At 44.3% G+C, this 19,606-nt stretch overlaps 1 protein-coding gene across 1 annotated transcript in view; it reads right to left on the bottom strand.

Moving 5' to 3' along the window:
- kcnh3 (potassium voltage-gated channel, subfamily H (eag-related), member 3) overlaps positions 1-18,510 on the bottom strand; it is a 939,094-nt gene extending 920,584 nt beyond the window's left edge. Inside the window, exon 1 of the mRNA XM_070875952.1 lies at positions 18,366-18,510. Within this exon, the coding sequence (XP_070732053.1) occupies positions 18,366-18,495 (130 nt within the window). The 5' untranslated portion in view covers positions 18,496-18,510. The remainder of the gene's footprint in view (positions 1-18,365) is intronic.
- Positions 18,511-19,606: the final 1,096 nt, after the last annotated feature.

The following is a 19,606-nucleotide window of genomic DNA, read 5'->3' as shown; positions in this document are numbered from 1 at the left end:
TAGAATGGTGGAAATAGGGCTATCGGCCGCAACAAGCCCAACGCTCTTCTCAGCCTGCAGAGCTCACATTACTGAGGCTCCGCCCACCCCCCCCCCCCCATCAAATTGCATCCTATCACTAATTTTAGTGTTACAATGTAGCCATTTTAATGTTACTGACTCTGAAGAGCAAATATCACTGCATAGAGTTGAATTGCCTGTGGTCGTGTTGTTAACTTGTTTACTTAACAATTTTTGGGCCCTATTTTAACACTTTAATTTTACGTGAATTCTTTAACCAGTGCCCTACCAGAGAAGATTAAATCACAAAGTATTTAAATGCATTTGTGATTACTCTCAATCTGTATAAATTTTACTCCTAACATTTGCTCAATGTGCATAGCTGTTTACTGACCGTATAATGGAGGCACAATGTATGAAAAACCTACATATTTTTATATTGCTTCAGGAACATACACAGACTGTGGTTCTGTACATTCTTCCAATTCTCTTTATTACATTCAGCATCAGAAATATTGGTAGCAAGGACCATTGTTACAGATATTACACAGAAAAAAACTTGTTTTTGAAAGTTTTTTTAAAGTTGAATAAGAAAGAAGGAGAAAGTTTATATAGTGCCTTTCATGATTGAGGGATATTCCAAAGCACTCAACAACCAATGAAGTATTTTGAAGTGTACTCACTATTGGAATTATAGGAAACACGGCAGCAAATTTGTACTTAACAAGGTCTCACAAAACAGCAATGAAATAAATGGTTAGATCATCTGCTTTTAGATGTTGGTTGAGGAATAAATTTTAGCCAGGACACGGGGAAGAACTATCCCGCTCTTCTTCGGATAGTGCCATAGAATCTTTTACGTCCACCTCAGAGGGCAGAGAGGGCCTCAGTTTAACGTCTCATCCGAGTAACGATATCATTGGTTGATTATCTATATGTTGGTTCATTGTAGCAACCTTACAAATGAAACAATAAACCACATAGGCATTCCAATGAGTTAAGGGACTTGAATACAATTCCTCCTTTATCCTTGAGTACAATCTAATCTGGTTTGCAGTGCTCAGAAGCAGATGGAACCTGCAGTGGATTCTTGCAGTCCTGTGATCACTCGTGATCAAAGGTAACCATTTCAGGAAAAATTTAATCATCTCTAATTTACCTATACCAAGAGGCTGCATTACAGGGGGGCATCATCTAGTACACAGCCTCCCAGGATAAATATAGCAGGTTCATAAATAGATCGCCAATGACTTGCATTTATATAGCACCTTTATCATAGAAAACATCATAAGGTGCTTCACAGGAGCGTTATCAGACAAAATTTGATACTGAGCCACATTAGAAGATATTAGGACAGATGACCAAAGCAAAAACCAAAGAGTTGGATTTTAAGGAGTGCCTTAAATGAATAGAGAAAGGTAAAGAGGTGGAGAGGTTTCGGAAGGGAATTTCAGAGCTTAGGAGCTAGGCAACTGAAGGCATGGCCGCCAACTGTGGAACAATAAAAATCAGGGATGTGCAAGAGGAAAGAACTGGAAGAGCAGAGACATATCCGAGGGTTGTAGAGACATATCCGAGATTACAGAGATATAGAGGGGTGAAGACATGGAGGGATTTGAAATCAAGGATGAGAACTTTAAAAGATCAGAGTGCAATTATGTAATTGCATCGCAAATTCAGTCTCCTAAATTTATTGAAAAAAAGCTAGACAAGAATGTGAAATTGCATTGCCTGTGTTTGCACTGCAGCTGATACAGGTGGTGCTCCAGTGTGAGTGTGTCCTTACCCAAGTGATGTTACATTGGAACTTTTGCAGTACACTGCCTGTAATTTCCCAAACGTGGCAACAGCAGTCCTTTCAACTCATTGCCTGAGCTTCATAAAGTGTACTGGGAAGACACACATTGTGCAGAGTCAATTATGGAAGCGTTTTAAGGGCTCAGCTGCTCTGGCTAATCTTTCCGATTTCAATGGGACTTCTCAGTTACATTGTTACTGCATTTGATCCTGCTGTTGACCCAGCATGTTGAGTTATTAAAATATTTAAGAAGGTTGACCACTTGACTTCCAGATAAATTATTTGAAAATATGTGCCATTTTTAATGTCCTTCAGCCATTCGTATTATTTGGATTTCAATGCCAACTGTGCCTGGGGTGCCATTTATCAGGCCAGGCAGATAACAATAATGGTGCTTAAAAAGAAGCAATACTTGAAAAGGCAATGCTTCCCATTAATCGGTGTATTATAGTAAGTCACAGCATGATCGTCTAGTCACAACCAGACATCATCAATGATTAATACCCCTAACTGCATATTTGAGAGTGTTCAAAGACAAACACAGCATTCAGTCACTCTGGGTAACCAAGGATATCTGAATTTGTGCTTTTGGAACCACTAAATAAAAAGTTATTGAAAAAATAAGTGAGCCAGGCCTTAAAGCACCACTGCCTAAAGAAAACAAGTGTTTAGCAAATGTTATTGTGGGGTGCGGGTGGGGGGTGCAGGGGGTGGAAGAGAGAAATTACACATGCCATTTTCATCGTAATAACTGGACATGCAAGTCACACGATGATTTGATGTGATTCCTGCCTCACATTATGTGTTTAGGGACAAATTTTAAACGTGCTTTCATTGTAAACTTTTATTTTCTCTCATGAGGATATTGCATTTTTAAGTTTACCACCTGATGACAGATCCTTCAGAATGAACAAGCGAACCAAATCCAAGAAAATCAGGTTACAATCGCAACCAGATTTCTGACAACCTTACAGTAATAATAGACAATGCGTGAGCGATGGGTGTGAAGTATAGAAAGGATGCTGCTGGTCATGTGTCACCTTCCTGTGGGTCTAGCATTAAATGTTTGTTTGGTGTCATGTATTGTGCACATAGGGTCTATGATGTCACAGCCACACATCAGGGGAAATTTTAACATGAGCTCATGGGTTTGGGTGCAAGTAAAAAATTAATTCCTGGAAAAATACAAGCATGTTGGGAAGTCTACTCCAACACGTTGGGTTCCGCATTTAACTGCAGCGAGTTAGGCCGTGCGCGCGCAAACCTCTCAGGAGAGGTGGGTTGTCAGTCGCTCAATTACAGTGACATTAACATGACTTTTTCAACTTAATTGTGGGTCCACGTGTTTCCCGGGCTTCCTGGCACTCGCCAGTGAAAGTAAGGTGAGAATACAGGAGCAATTGAGAGGGCTGAAAACATGAGAGCGCTCTCTTAATCTCCTGCCAACCACACCCCCCTCCGAAACCCCGCGCCCACCACCCCCCCACACCCCTACACACTCCGTGAGGAATGAGGTCTCGGAAAGCCATATGAAAACCTCGCTACTTCTCTTTCCTCCTTTAAGACGCTCCTTAAAACCTACCCGTTTGACCAAGCTTTTGGTCATCTGCCCTAATATCTCCTTTGGCTCGGTATCAAATTTTGTTTTACAACATTCCTGTGATGCATCTTGGGATGTTTTACTATATTAAAGGCGCTATTGTTATTGACAGGGAAATATGTCAATAAGTACTGAGACCTCATAGCTGCTTTCTTGCCTGTTTGTGTGAAAGGCTTAGTTCACAGTATTTGAGCTGAGAGGTTAGTTTACACACTTTGTAGGTTACTTTTACAACTTTGGAGGTGTCATCTACACTTTGGATGTATGTACATCTGATCTGCACTTTGGAGCTCTAATCTATTGGATCAGCATGGGTGATGCTTACGCTGTGTTACTTTGGATCTCAGTTGAGTATCAAGATGATCAACAGGAGCAGCCTGCAGCTGACAGACCTGCAGCTCCACAGGAGAGAGGGGATCAGCAGAGAGGTGCATCTTGCAGGAGGCCAAACCCCGTACACTGGGTCTACAGGCAGAGTTTAAGCTTCCTCGACATGTCAGAACACTAGAGTCTTAGGGTGTGGCGTCAGGTGGTGGCAGATATTTGCAGCCTGCTGGAACAAGACCTGCTACTAAGTGAACCTGATGGTCACACTTTGCTGGTGGCTGTCAAGGTCACCACTGCCCTCAAATTCTTTGCCTCAGGATCCTTCTAGGACTCTGTCGGAGACATTTGCAGGATCTTGCAGTCGGCAGCCCACAACTGCATCAGACCGATGACCGATGGCTTGTTTGCCAGGGCCGGCAATTATGTCAAAACAAAAGCAAAAACTTGCAGATGCTGGAATCTAGAATAAAAACAGAAAATGCTGGAAATCTCAGCAGGTCAAGCAGCATCTGTGGAGGGGAAGCAGTGTTAACGTTTCGGGTCGATGACCCTTCGTCAGAACTGGAGAGTGTTCAAAAAGAGCAGATTCTTAACAAGCACTGAAAGGGGGAGGGGGAGAAAGAATAAAAGGAAAGGTCTGTGATAGGTTGGAAGACAGGAGAGATTAGAGAGACAAAAGAGATGATGGTCCAAATTCAAATGGGTAATGCCAGGAGTTAGAAAAACATTAGTCGAGATAGGATGTGTGTTATATATGTGGACTTGTATTTACTCTGTACAGCCACCAGAGGGCTCATCCCCTGGAGTCCCAAGGGATCCCATAGTCCCTTGGGAGCACAGGTATTTACGAAGGCTTCACAGGTTGGAGAGGCACTCTGGAGACCTGCAATAAAAGACTAAGGTCACACTTTACTTTGAGCTCACAGTGTTCAATCTGACACAACAGTGTGAATGATAGGATTATGACCAACTGCCATTAGAGACTAGGAGAAAAAAAGTAAGAAAGAGGCTCTGAGGGGGCGGGGTGGTGGGAGAAGGAGCCAAAGATGGGCAGCAGTTACGCTCTGAAAGTTTTCAACTTGATGTTGAGTCCAGAAGGCTGTAAAGTGCCTAAATGAAAGATAAGGTGCTGTTCCTCGAGCTTGCATTGAGCTTCGTTGGAACAGTGTAGGAGACCGAGGACAGAGTCAGAGTAGGAATGCAGTGGAGAACTAAAGTGACAGGCGACTGGAAGCTCAGGGTCACACTTGCGGAATGAACGGAGGTGCTCCACAAAGCGGTCACCTAATCTACGCTTGGTCTCCTCAATGTAGAGTAGACCACATCGTGAGCAGCAAATACAGTATACTAAATTGAAAGAAGCACAAGAAAATAGCTGTTTCACCTGGAAAGACTATTTGGGGCCCTGTATAGTGGTAAGGGAGGAGGTAAAAGGGTAGGTGTTGCATCTCCTGTGCTTGGACGTAAAGGTACCATGGGAAGGGGAGGGGTGCTGGGGGTGACTGCGGAATGGACCAGGGTGTCGCGGAGGGAGCGGTCCCTTCAGAATGCTGAGAGGGGTGGGGAGGGGAAGATGTGATTGGTGGTGGGATCACGCTGGAGGTGGCGGAAAATGATCCGTTGAACATGGAGGCTGGTGAGGTGAAAGGTGAGGACAAGAGGAACCCTATCATGGTTCTGAAAGGGAGGAGAAGGGATGAGAGCAGAGGTGTGGGAAATAGAAGTCATGGTCGAAGGCCATGTTAACCATGGCGGAGGGGAATCCTCTGTTGAGGAAAAAGGAAGATATGTCAGTCACTAGTGTGAAAGGTGTTGTCGTCAGAGCAGATGCGACGGAGACGGAGAAACTGGGAGAAAGGAATGGAATCCTTACATGATGCGGGGTGGGAGGAAGTGTAGTCCAGGTAGCTGTGGGAGTCAGTGGGTTTATAGTGGATACTGGTCGAACGCGTATCCCCAGAGATGGAGACAGAGAAGTCGAGGAAGGGAAGGGAAGAGTCGGAGATGGATCATGTGAAGGTGAGTGAAGGGTGGAAATTGGATGCGAAGTAAAGGAAATTTTCAAGTTCAGGGCGAGAGCAGGAAACAGGACCGATACAGTCATCAATGTACCGGAAAAAGAGGTGAGGGAGGGGACCCAAGTAGGGCTGGAACAAAGAATGTTCCCCATATCCCACGGAAAGGCAGGCATAGCTAGGACCCATGCGGGTTCCCATCGCAACTAATATGGGAATATAAATAATAATATGGGGTTTAAGTATAAAACAGATCAGTTCAAATCTTAGTACACTATGCTTTGAAGCTAATTTGGTATCTTCATTAAACAGAAACTACTTTTCAAAACAGCACTGATGAGTGAGATGTGTATTAGAAGAATGTACTTCACTAAAGAGGCAATAGGGAGAGAGTCATCACCTACTGCATGAGGACCTGCAGCCAATCATCTGCCTGCATTGCCCTATCTGTGGTTATGAAGGTCACGACCACACTCAACATCTATGACAGTCTTTTCAGGCAGCCACAGGAGTATCTGTAATATCGGCCAGGGTGCAGTATGTGTACGTATTCATCAGGTGTCGTATATGTGTTTCAGAAGAGTTGAGGAATTCATCCAGTTCAGCATCAGAGCAAAGGTGGTGTGAAAGTCTCATAGAGTTTTATAGGGTTGTTGGTTTCCCCAAGGTTCAGGATGAAATAGATTACACCAATGTTGCTTTCAGATCTCCTTCAGTTATCCCACTCAACGGAAAGAGCTTCCACTCCCTAAATGTACAAGTCAATGCCAACATATAGAGGATCATGAATATCAATGCAAGATTTGTTGGAATTTGTCATGATGTACTCGTCCTTCAGAATTCTTCTCGCTGAGCTCCTCAGGGAAGAACATCATGTCAATGGATGCTTTGTGGGCGACGAGGCGTACCCCCTGTTCCCATGGGTAATGATCCCACTAACAGTGGCCCAAACAGCAGGGAAGGTTTGTTACAAGAAAAATGCCTTCAAGGGAGTGGTGATCAAGAAGATCATCAGAATCTTAAAGGATCATTTTCGCTACCTAATAAGGGTAGGGGCTACCTGATAAGGGTAGGGAGGTGCTCTGTAGTACGCTCCAGTTATAGCAACCTGCTGTGCCTGCGCAACATCACCATCCAAAGACATGGACGTGGGCATTTCTGAAGAAGTGGTTCGAGCTGCTTTGGAAGTGAAGGTCTATGGGAGATGAAAAAAAATATCTGTAAACCGGCTGAAGGAAACCTCGGGAGTGGGACAAGGAGTTTGGAATTCAAACAAGAGGCATGTTGAAGGATATCAGAATCAACAAAGAGAGATAAGTTATCTCTGGCTAAACAGAACTGGACACCCGGCTACCATGCGGCCCAGTTTGATGTGAAGTATAAAAGACGAAGACAAAGGATTGCTTGCTCTCTGGAACCGAAGAAATCGAAGGGAGCTGTTGTAAACCGGATGGCCAAATACTCGGAATTTGTAATTCCAGTTGAATTGATCACTCAAGGAATTATACGTAAGCCAGTTGGGGCATAAATATTGTGAAAAAGATTAAGTATAACCAGTTAACTTAGAGGCACAGATATTGCAAGGTTTGAATTTGTTTTTAATTATAGGTAACTAGCTATCTTGGGACATATATATTGCAAAGTTGAATTTAAAATCGGTAAGCTAGAGAATTTGTAATTTTGTTTGATGCTTTTTAACCTGTATTCAGTAGTATTGAACGAGGAACTTCTAGTCTTTCTTATCTTTTTAATAAAGTCCACTGTATTGGAAAATCTCAGTGTTCTTTTCAGTCTTGGTGTTTGAAACCTGTAGGAAAAGTCCTACAGAAGCTGAACTACCATCATCATCATCATAGGCAGTCCCTCGGAATCGAGAAAGACTTGCTTCCACTCTTAGAATGAGTCCTTAGATGGCTGAACAGTCCAATACAAGAGCCACAGTCCCTGCCACAGGTGGGACAGACAGCCATTGAAGGTAAGGGAGGGTGGGACAGGTTTGCCGCACGTTCTTTCCACTGCCTGCGCTTGTTTTCTTCATGCACTCGGCGATAAGACTTGAGGTGCTCAGCGCCCTCCCAGATGTACTTCCTCCACTTAGGGCGGTCTTTGGCAAAGGACTCCCAGGCGTCGGTGGAGATGTTGCACTTTATCAGGGAGGCTTTGAGGCTGTCCTTGTAACGTTTCGTAAGCTGAACTACAAGGGGGATGGGTGTTACAAGTGACTGCTACATGGGGCATCAGAGCACAAATGATGACTGAAGCCTTCTCTTCTGATTTACACAATCACCACTGCCTTAACTTCTTCCACCTTCAAACAAAAGGACTAATCCTTTAATCCAGTGCCCGTCTAAGAACTTTAAAACACAGAACTCTTTGCCGCTATGTGATCATACCAATAATAACCATCTGATTGAATAAGTCAGCATGAAATAAATGCACACTTTCCTGTCTGACTGGCTCACCAAAACATGATTTGCAGAAACAGGTATGAAGAGCTGGATTGTTCTGCTCTCGGGTAAACGAGAGTCTAATCTGGGGTTTGCAATCTATTATAATCCTGTTGATTATTACTGTCACTTCTCCAATAGGGTTATTGCATGGTAACAAAGGGACCTGCACAACAAATGCATAAATACATTCTCAAGTAGGCTACAATTTGCTTCAGATTTTATTACACTGTAGTAAAGACTTACATTGAGGAATCTCTAGAATTTTCAAAAAATAAGTCAAACTTATCACTCTAACTCCATTCCTTGGCCAGAATTCGGAGGTGGGTCCGCTGTCAAATAGAAAAGATTGACGGTGGGTCAATCCGTCAATCCGTCTCCACATTAGTTTCCCAAATGCCTGGTCTATCAGCGCTTTACAGACCCAACACCAAGTGGTGGGGGAAACAATTGACATCATTAACAGCTTGTTAAAAAGTACTTAAACAGCAATTACCATGTACTTACCATTTTTCCAGCTTTTTGACGAGGTTCATAGCACTTGAGGAACATGTCATGTAAATATGTGGGGTTTTCAATGACTCTCCATTCTTCTGAATAGGTGACAGCTGTAAGTGTGGTATAAAAGCTACCATTTCACAGCTGTTCACTTTCCAATCTTAGAAGCTGGAGCCTTCAGGATTTGGAAGACACTTTTGAGCTTTATGCAGTTTGGAAGTGTTTGGAGTAAACTCTCTAGCCACAGTCACCTCCTTGGAGCAACCTCTCTCATCATTGACAGATCTCTTCTGTCTTCTCAACTTCAGCTGCCATCTATTCCATCAGCATCGGTGTCCTTGAAAAAAAATCTCACCTTGGTCCTAAGAGTCCCACCACAATCAGCCCCAACACCAACCATTATTAGGCACACCAGCAGCACCAACAACAACCTTCTCCGCAATCATCTGATGCTGCACAGAACACGGGGCTTCGGCACCTCACCACATGGCTGCCCGGGAGGCCAGGGATGGCCTCACCATGGCCAGATTTACTTCACTTCATGTTGTACACCCTGGCTGCCACACGATGTGCCAGGTTGGCACCACCCCACACCATCACCATAAAGCATCCTGCAATGCCCAAGCCATTCCTTTCACACTCATCACGATTGTGGGGGGTATCGTTATGTCTCACCATTCACTACAACTGACTAAGGCACTTCCAAAGGCACACATAAATCTGCCCAAGAAAGCAAAATGATGAAAATTAAGATTTTAATGTTTGACAACACATTACCATAAACTTTACATGAAAATTGGCTAAAAGTTCCAAATCCCTACCCTTGTGTGTTGTTAGTTAATATGATTGGATGGTGATATGATAATGTAGATAGAGAGGGAAGGGTGGAGGTGCAAGGTAAGTTGGTGTGAGTAAGGATGTGCAGGAGTAGGGTAGGGAAGGCAGAGTGATGGGGATGTGATGAGTGGCACAGCAGGATGAGGTTGAGTGTGGCTTTGCAGTAACGTTTCGTGATCTACTGAGATCATTGAAAAGTTTGTGCGATTGCAGCCAAGTTCTTCAAACGACATCCTAGCATGTGTCCTCCTGTGCAGTGTACAACCAGGCTGTGTTGGTCTCCTGAGGAGGTCTCTTCCACCCATTGGAAGGGAAGAGAACCTCCCTGCGTGCTGTGACTCCCTCCATATGGTTATGGAGGGAGTCACACATGGGAGAGCCTGGGTGCAGCCGTGCACCTCTGTGCAGTGCTTGTCAGTGTATGCAGCACCTCAATGCTGCAGAATACTGACAGCACAACTGCCAAAATCAATGTGGCCATGGTCCCTTTAAGGAACCTTGCTGATGACGCATCATCAAATGACTTCATCAGACCCCCTTCCTTTTAATTGGCCGGGAAACTCACAGGGCGGGCTTAACAACCCCAACCAACATTAAATTATTTTGACAGAGCGGGATGGAATCAGGAGCGGTGTCGCAACCCGCCGCCTACCTCGTCCGCACTGGGCCCACCTTGGTAGGCAAAATCACGGCCCTTGTTTTTCTTCCCATGTTGTGGCAATTCTACAAGTAAAGTTACAGGAATGCTCAAGTAAAACTTGTTAATGAATCCACACCAGGGATCATCCTCCTTATCCTTGAAATAAACAATTGCAGCCAGTTGTGAAGAAAATAAATTTCACATGTGACAACAGCCTGGTATTTCAGAAAGTACCTTTGAGGAAAATAAAAAGTTTTTAATAAATGCCCTTCAGCAGATTATTTGTTATGTAACATCTTTGGGGACATGTACTAAATAACTGCAACTCTCAGAAATCATTAGCTCATTTTTAAACCTCTCTACCTTGAGTTTACATGCAACCAACTGTGGGAGAAAATAATATCTAATCAAATGGTTCTGGAAACCTTCAGTCCCGTCCTCTAACCAAACTGATTGGTTCTGATAGCCTCTAGTCTTATCTGCCAATCTAGTCCCACCTTCTGACCCATAGTAACAAGGGTACTACAGTAATCGTAGGTGACTTTAATCTACATATAAACTGGCCAAACCAAATTAGTAATAATACTGTGGAAGATGAATTCCTGGAGTGTGTACGAGATGGCTTTTTAGACCAGTATGTTGAGGAGCCTACTAGGGAACAGACTATCCTACATTGGGTATTGTGTAATGAGAAGGGGTTAATTAACAGTCTTGTTGTGCGGGGTCCTTTAGGGAAGAGTGACCATAACATGATTGAATTCTTTAGTAAGATGGAAAGTGAAGTCGTCCAATCTGAAACTAGAGTTCTAAATCTAAACAAAGGAAACTACAAAGATATGAGGAATGAATTGGCTATGATAGATTGGGAAGATGCATTAAAAGCCATGACAGTGGATAGGCAATGGCTAACATTTAAGGAATGAATGCATGAATTGCAACAGTTATGCATCCCTTTCTGGCGTAAAAACACAAAAAGGAAAAGTGGCCCAACCATGGCTAACAAAAGAAATTAAGGATAGTATTATATACAAAGTTGCTAGAAAAAGTAGCAAGCCTGAGGATTGGGAGCAGTTTAGAATTTAGCAAAAAGGACCAAGAGATTGATTAAGAGGGGAAAAATAGAATATGAGAGTAAACTTGCAAGGGACATTAAAAACCGACTGCAAAAGTTTCTACAAGTACGTAAAAAGAAAAAGATTAGTGAAGACAAATGAAGGTCCTTCACAGACAGAAATGGGAGAATTTATAATGGGGAACAAGGAAATGGCAGAACAATTAAATAAATACTTTGGTTCTGTCTTCACAGAAGAGGACACAAATAAAGTCCCAGAAATGCTAGGGAACCAAGGGTCTAGTGAGCAAGAGGAATTAAAGGAAATAATTATTAGTAAGAAAATAGTGCTGGAGAAACTAATGGGACTGAAGGCCAATAATTCCCATGGCCTGATGATCTGTATCGCAGAGTACTAAAAGAGGTAGCTATGGAAATAGTGGATGCATTGGTTGTCATCTTCCAAAATTCTATAGATTATGGAACAGTTTCTGCAGATTGGAGGGTGGCAAATGTAACCCCACTATTTAAAAAAGGAGGGAGAGAGAAAACAGGGAATTACAGACCCGTTAGCCTGACATCAGTAGTAGGGAAAATGCTAGAGTCTACGATAAAGGATGTGATAACGGCACACTTAGATAAAATTAACGGGATTAGACAATGTCAACATAGATTTATGAAAGGAAAATCATGTTTGACAAACCTACTGGAGTGTTTGAGGATGTAACTGATAGAATAGATAAGGGAGAACCAGTGGATGTATTGTATTTGGATTTTCAGAAGGCCTTTGATAAAGTCCCACATAAGAGGTTAAATCAAAACACATAGGATGGGGGTAATGTACTGGCATGGATTGAAAATTGGTTAACTGACAGGAAACTGAGAGTAGGAATAAACGGGTCTTTTTCGGGATGCCAGGCAGTGACTAGTGGGGTACCACAGGGATCAGTGCTTGGGCCCCAGCTATTCACAATATATATAAATGATTTGGATGAGGGAACCAAATGTAATATTTCCAAGTTTACTGATGACACAACTAGATGGGATTGTGAGTTGTGAGGAGGATGCAAAGACACTGAAAGGTGATTTAGATAGGTTGAGTGAGTAGGCAAACACATGGCAGATGCAATATAACGTGGATAAATGTGAAGTTATCCACTTTGATAGGAAAAACATAAAGACAAAGTATTATTTAAATGGTAATAACTTGGGAAATGTTGATGTACAAAGGGATCTGGGTGTCCTTGTACACCAGTCATTGAAAGCAAACATGCATGTGCAGCAAACAGTTAGGAAGGCAAATGGTATGTTGACCTTCATTGTAAGAGGATTTGAGTACAAGAGCAAGATGTCTTACTACAGTTATACAGGGCCTTGGTGAGACCACACCTGGAATATTGTGCGCAGTTTTGCTCTCCTTCCCTAAGAAAGATATACTTGCCATAGAGGGAGTGCAGCAAAGGTTCACCAGACTGATTCCACGGTTGGTAGGACTGTCATATGAGGAGAGATTGGGTCGACTAGGCCTGTATTCACTAGAGTTTAGAAGAATGAGAGGGGATCTCATTGAAACATATAAAATTTTAACGGGGTTGGACAGACTGGATGCAGGGAGGATGTTTCCCCTGGCTGGGAAGTCTAGAACAAGGGGGTCACAGTCTCAGGATAGAGGGTAGGAAATTTAGGACCGAGATGAGAAGAAATGTTTTCACTCAGAGGGTCGTGAACCTGTGGAATTCTCTACCACAGAAGGCTGTGGAAGCCAAGTCACTGAATATATTTAAGAAGGAGATAGATAGATTTCGAGACACAAAAGACATTAAAGGGTGTGGGGAAAAAGTGGGAATATGGGGCCCAAATTTGGCTAGTACAGATTTCTGGCACACTCGCCAGAGGTGCACCGCTTTTGTAGAACTCCAAGGGCACCAAAATTCTCCGGGCCAAGTTTGGCTGCTCCCCAGCCTTTCCTCCATGGTGGTAACTGAATTCGGGGTCGGCGCTGAAAACAATGCTGGGACCTCTGCACATGCGCGCTAGAGTATGCGCGCATGCGCAGTAGCTCCTAGCCTCCAAAATCAGAATGTGTGCTCCAGGCTGTATGGGATGGGAGGGGCCGATGCTCACTGCCCCTATCCCGGGCCAAATGGCCTGCCGCACAGGCCGACCGCCCCCCCCCCCCCCACGCTGAGGGCTACAAGAGACAGATTGGTGGGGGGAAGAGTTTTGATCGGGGAGGGGAAGAGGTTTTGTGGGGGGGGGGGGAAGGGGAAGAGTCTTGATTGGGGGTGGGGGGAGAAAAGAATCTTCAAAGATTTCCCAGTACTTTAATATCTAGCTCTCTTTATTAAAAATATACTCAGTTTAATCAGGCTGATAGCACTTACACCCTGTCCAGTCTCGCTGCTTGGGATTTAAAAAAAAACTAGCATTCCTATCACAACACTGTCATTTGGAGGCTACCTGCGCTGATCTCTTAATTCACCGCAGGGTTTTTCAGAACGTACAAAAGTAGCCACTTACTCTGGTCTAAAGTAGTTTGGAGTAAGTTTTAGCTGGCTAAACTTGCTTAAATGGCCAAAACTGGCGTAAGTGGCTGATAATGCCCTTTTGAAAAAAAAAACTGAACTTAAAAAAAAACCTAACTAACTCACTTACACTGAAGCAGCTTAAATGGGGAGAATTGCGATTTTTAAGTTACTCCAACAAAATCTAGATGCTCCAAAAAAAATGGAGCAACTCCTGGGGAAACTTGGGCCCATGGTGTTGAGATAGAGGATCTGCCATGATCATATTGAATGGCGGTGCAGGCTCAAAGGGCCGAATGGGCTACTACTATTCCTATTTTCTATGTTTCAATGTTTCTATTTCACTTGTGACAAAACCTGATCGGATAACTTCCAATTCCTCCAGCTCATGTCGGCAAAACTAAAGACATCCTCTTTGGCTACCCCCCTTGTTCCAATGGTTTGGCCACACTAAATTCACTGGCTGCCACTTCAGAATAAGCAAAAAAAAATACGGAATCTTGACATGCTGCTCTACTTGAGCTCAGCTTTCCACCCCTCTCACACCACAATATGATCTGTATCAAGATCACCTCTTCCAGCACTGAAATATTGTCCATCTCTGCCGTTACCTCTCTCCCTATGTTACTGCAATGCTGTTCAATGCCACTATCCCCTCTGGATTCGATTTCTCTAAACACTTTTCTTGCTGGCTTTCTTGCTTCTATTACAATTCATATAGAATGCTGAGCCCACATTCTTATCTGTACATTCGTCACCTCTGTACATGCCTGTGCTCTAGCTAAAAAAAGTATTAAATCCCTCTATGGTGTTACCCTGCCCAACCTCAGCAGTCTCCTGCACCCATATGTCCCTGCATTTTTTTTTATTGGTTCCGGGTTGTGGGCATCGCTGGCAAGGTCAGCATTAATTGCCCATCCCTAATTGCATGATCTGCTTTTTCTACATTGGCGCAATTCTCGTTTTCAATTACCTCCACTCCAGCATTGGCAGCTGTTCTCTCAGACACTATGCCCCCATCTTAAAGATGCCTCTGTTCAACAGTGTAAGGTGGTAAAGTATAAAGTGGATAGACAGTTGGTCACCAAAGTGTTTACTGAAGGTAATGAATTGATCTGATATGTAAAATGGTTCCGATTAAACGGCTTATCAGTATTAGGAGGTTGTGAGGAGTTGGGAGTTCCTCCACCTCAAGGTAGGGATTGTAATATATCGTCTATTGACAGAGTGTATGTAAAACTCGCTTATAAATGATTGTATGTAAAACTTGCTTATAAATGATAGAAAATGGCCATATAACATAAAATGAAAACTTATATATTCAGTACATTTAAGGGAACAACACCTACTAATAAAGCTCCAAGGTCAGTAGGGAGTAAGCTGTCTGGAAACATAGGCTCCAAGTTTCCACATGATTTACTCCTGATTTTTAGGAGCAAACTGGTGGAGAACGGAGTATCTTAGAAATCGCAATTCTCCACATTTAAGTTTTCTGCAGTTCTAGTCATGTAGAACAGTTTCACTTATGAACAGAATTTTTTTTTCAAAAGGGGGCGTGTCCGGCCACTGAGGCCTGATTTGAAAGTTTCCACAGTGAAAACGTACTCCAAACTAACTTACAATGAAGCAAGTGAAGATTTTTGTAGGCCTGAAAAAACCTTGTCTACACATTAAAAAATCAGGCGCAGGTTACAAATTAGGCGTAGGGAAGTCATTACATTCGACAATAAATCCTTAGTTAGACTTATACAAATATTATACAAATAATTCCAACCTGAATAAAAATTTATAAGCAAAGAAAAGATTAAATAAACCATGTTCCTACCTGTGTGAAAGTGCTTCAGGCAGGGAGAAGGCTGCAGGAAGCCTCACAAGTTGAGGCAGCCGTTCCCAACGGCAGCGGGGGGGAGGCAGTGAGGAGGCAGCCGTTCCCGACGGCAGGAGGGGGGGAAGAGGCAGTGAGGAGGCAGCCGTTCCCGACGGCAGGGTGGGGATGAGGCAGTGAGGAGGCAGCCGTTCCCGACGGCAGGGGGGGGGGGGGGAGGCAGCGGGGGGAGGCAGTGAGAAGGCTGCAGGAAGCCTCAGAAGTTGAGGCAGCCATTCCCGACGGCAGGGGGGGGAAGGCCCCCCTGCCGTCGGTCGGGCCCGTCGGGAAACGGCTGCCTCAACTTCTGAGGCTTCCTGCAGCCTTCTCACTGCTGCAAGAAGCCTCAGTGCTGATCATGGAAGGGCAATGTGGTTTTATTAAAAAATGTTAAAAATTGAACAGCTACAAAGCACTACAAAAATGGCCGAGTGCCAACGTTCCCTTCACACTGCGCGTGCGCGAACGCTCCAACGCGCATGCGCAGGGTTGCCGGCATGAAAAAAACTCATTTAAATGGTACCCGCCCCTCCTACTTACAAAATCGGCGCGAGTGGTAGGCTCCGCCCCCTGGGCGCCGCGCCAAGCTGACATCGAGCTGCAAAGCGCTCGAGAATAGCGCGGTTTTTTTCAGGCGCCATTTTCAGTGCGAAAAACGGGCGCCCAGCTCGGAGGGGCACCTGTTTTGCCGCGTGTAGAAACTTGGGGTCATAGATAGGATGATGCTATTGTAGCAGCTGCACTCATGGAAAAGGGCTAGTTTTGGCTGGAGCTCATGGGAAAGGGATAATTTTGGCCAATAAGAAACCAGGTGCACAACAAGCCATGGGAAGCAAGGTTAAACAACACGTCAGGAGAACCAAGGCAAGGTTAACACTGCAGAACAACACATTCCAGAAGGCTGACATACTATGGGAGATGGAAAGGTTGGGAAACCATTCAGCAGTCAGTCTGTTAAGGGTCAACAAATCAATGAAACTCCGCTGATAAGCTGTAGGCCAACCGGTGGTCATAGAAGTTTTGTAGGAGGGTTGCACATCTCGAAAAACTGTATAAAGATGTGTGTAAAACCTTTGTTGTTTGAAAGTTCATTCCTGAACGCTTCCCCTGCATGCTTGAATAAAGGTCAGTTGAACCAAGGTTTCATCTGAGTGATTCCGTGGTTGCTATATGGGTGGGTGTCGATTCCTTATTTAAGGGAGTTCACCTTGAAGAAGAGAAGTCTTCTTTTTACCGCAACAATAGTGATGTCAATAACCCAGTCCTTTTTTTGTCCACTCCACTGCAAAGCATTCCGCAATGTCTTTCCATTACACAAATTTCTCCAAAGAAATATAAGTTGATGACACATTGGTTGAAATGCTCGACAGATGGCATGTTTACCAAAAAAAAGCCATCAGTGAATTAATGCAGACCTATCTAAATATAAAAAGCAATAAAACAGGAACAGTCATCTCTAAATCCTTAGCATGATCCAACAGCAACTCTGACTTCCGATTGGGATTTTCATCCAAAAAGCGAAACATTCTGCTCTCACAGTCTCGGCATATGATACTGGATGGCAAGAGATATAGCCGGGTTTTGAATCTTCCTCAAATGCATTAACACAAAGCTGGGGTCACTGTAGCTTTTCTAATACTAGAGGTCCCAGGGGAATGTAAATATACATTTAGGAAAAGGAATGGAAGGCCAAGCTCTGCTGTTATAAGTAAATTGACTTTACTTATAACAACAGACGTGCGTTGAGAGCAAACAGTTCAGAGAGTGATGGGTGGCTGGTCTGGTGATTTTAAAAATCAGGATTAAAGTAGAACATGATAGATGGCCTTTTGTACTCTGTACTTTCATACATTTTCAAATGTACTTGTATATGAAAGATTATGGCCCCAGTGGTGGAGATCATTGGTGTACCATTGTACTGTGCCGCAGAGTTGTAGGATGGGGGTCCAGACAAATGATTCTTTGCTTGATAAACTGGTCAATTCAGCTGAACCAATGTGGCAGTCTGTCACTTCAAAATGGGGAAAGAGAGAAAATCAATGAGCCAGTCCCTTGCCTGCCAACTCTTTGGCCTTAATTTTAATCTCCCTACCCCGCTCCCTCAGACAGGTGGGAGAGGGTTGTGAGCAGGAGGTGGGAAGGCCGGGGTGGGGGGGGGCGGGGGGCGAGGGGTGTAAAATATCAGGTTTGGGCAACCCAAGTTATTCTCACCCTTTAAATCTTAAAGTACAGATATCTAACCATGGATGAGGCTCTCGCAAATGGTAGGAGGGGCCTAATTAAGATACCAAAGTCATGGCCTGATGACATCATTGGCGCCGCAACTTAAATTTAACAGTAAGTGAGGGGGAGGCCCGAGCTGTGGGATTCCTGGTAACTGTTCCGAGGTGGGAGCTGCCGACTCGTCAAGATAAGTGGCTCTTTCAGCAATCCTTGTGCCCCAGAAGGAACAGGAGCACTCCCCTCAGTCTCCTCAAGAATGTATATGGCCTCCTCCAGCCAGATTTACAGCTTCCTGACCTGCCCCAACCCTCCTGATCACAGGCCTCCTGGGTGCGCCCCCTCCCCTCATAGCCTCTCCTCTCAATCTCCAGCCATCCCCCAGCCTGGAGTTCATGCTCCCTTCCCAGTGCTGGGGACCGTCGTAGCACAGGTGCCAGATGGGTGGAGAAAGGGGAAGAGCAAAAAGGAAGAGGAAAGAAAGTATATTTTTAAATAAAAGTACTAAGCTTAGCAAAAAAGAATTTAATTTGGTCTACTCACCGCTCTTCTTATAGAAGATCAGTTCAGTCTTGAACTCGCGCTTCTCATCCAGCGCTTTCTGAATCTGGATTTTCATGGCTTCATTCGTTTCTACGCCATAGAGGAACTTACAGGCACAGCTCTTCTGCATGAGTTCAGCTCGGGCATAGCCAGTCAGTTCGCAGAATCCATCGGAGCAGTACACTATTGGATACACGTTCAGTACCTGAGCATTTCCCAGAACAAAGTTGCTATCTGTTGAATTAAAAAATAAATATATTGCTTTATCTGTTTTTTCAAAATGTGACCTTCCCAATAATAAAAATTATTAAAGAAAAACAACTCACAGCAATACTAATGCAAAGAAAATCATAAATACAGAAGCATTGTTCTTAGCCTTCACGTAAAATTATTGTACCCCATCTAGCATTCTCGCTATTATTACAAAAGGAGACATACTGCTGGATAGAGGAACATTGGTGGGTTTCAGAACATTCAGGGTACGAAATTGCCTTCTGCCCAAAATGGGGCGCACCTACTGTTTTTAGGTGCTCATTGGGGTGGACATTTCGGCGACTGGGGGTGGGGCAGAGTGGCCGACACTCCAAGTCATCAGCATGCACTGATGATATCATCGTGCTGGTACATCACAATGTCCCTCACCTTCAGTTAAAGGGGAGGGCTGCTGCGAACTCTTCAGCCACTTTAGTGGCAAACACTGGGCCACCAGGGAGGATTTTGGCTGGGTCAGCGGCATGGCATCCAAGACAGGGTGCAAGGCTGCCTGTTGATGGCCCGGAAAAACCCGTGGGCATAATTGTTGGCCCGACCTGGCAGCTGGCCAACAATAAAAAATAAAGAGAGTTGCCGGCAGCATCATCTTCCATTTAAGGGCGGCCATGCCGCCCAGCCACAAAAAAGGTACCGACAGAAAAAGCTGTTGGAGGAACCGACCAGTGGCAGCACTGCTCCCGTAGGGTAATTCCACATGAGGCAATTCCCCATTGGGCAATTTCAGAAAGGCGGTTGCTGTCGGTCGGTTAGGGGTTGGCACGTGCACGACGCAGCGGGAAAACGGGCGGGGCAGTCCCCTACACTGCTCCAAAACTAAAGGAGGGCAATATACAAATTGGCGGCACCTCCGCGACAACTCGCCGGCCAATTCGCACTGACCCCTGGCTGCCGCATTCAGATAGCCATGGGCTTTATAGAAAGGGGCAATTTCAGCCCCCAAGAATTACAGAATAGATATAGCATGTCGA

This window comes from Pristiophorus japonicus, chromosome 3 (assembly GCF_044704955.1).
Source record: "Pristiophorus japonicus isolate sPriJap1 chromosome 3, sPriJap1.hap1, whole genome shotgun sequence".
Taxonomy (NCBI): domain Eukaryota; kingdom Metazoa; phylum Chordata; class Chondrichthyes; family Pristiophoridae; genus Pristiophorus; species Pristiophorus japonicus.
This window is presented reverse-complemented; position numbering and strand designations above follow the sequence as displayed.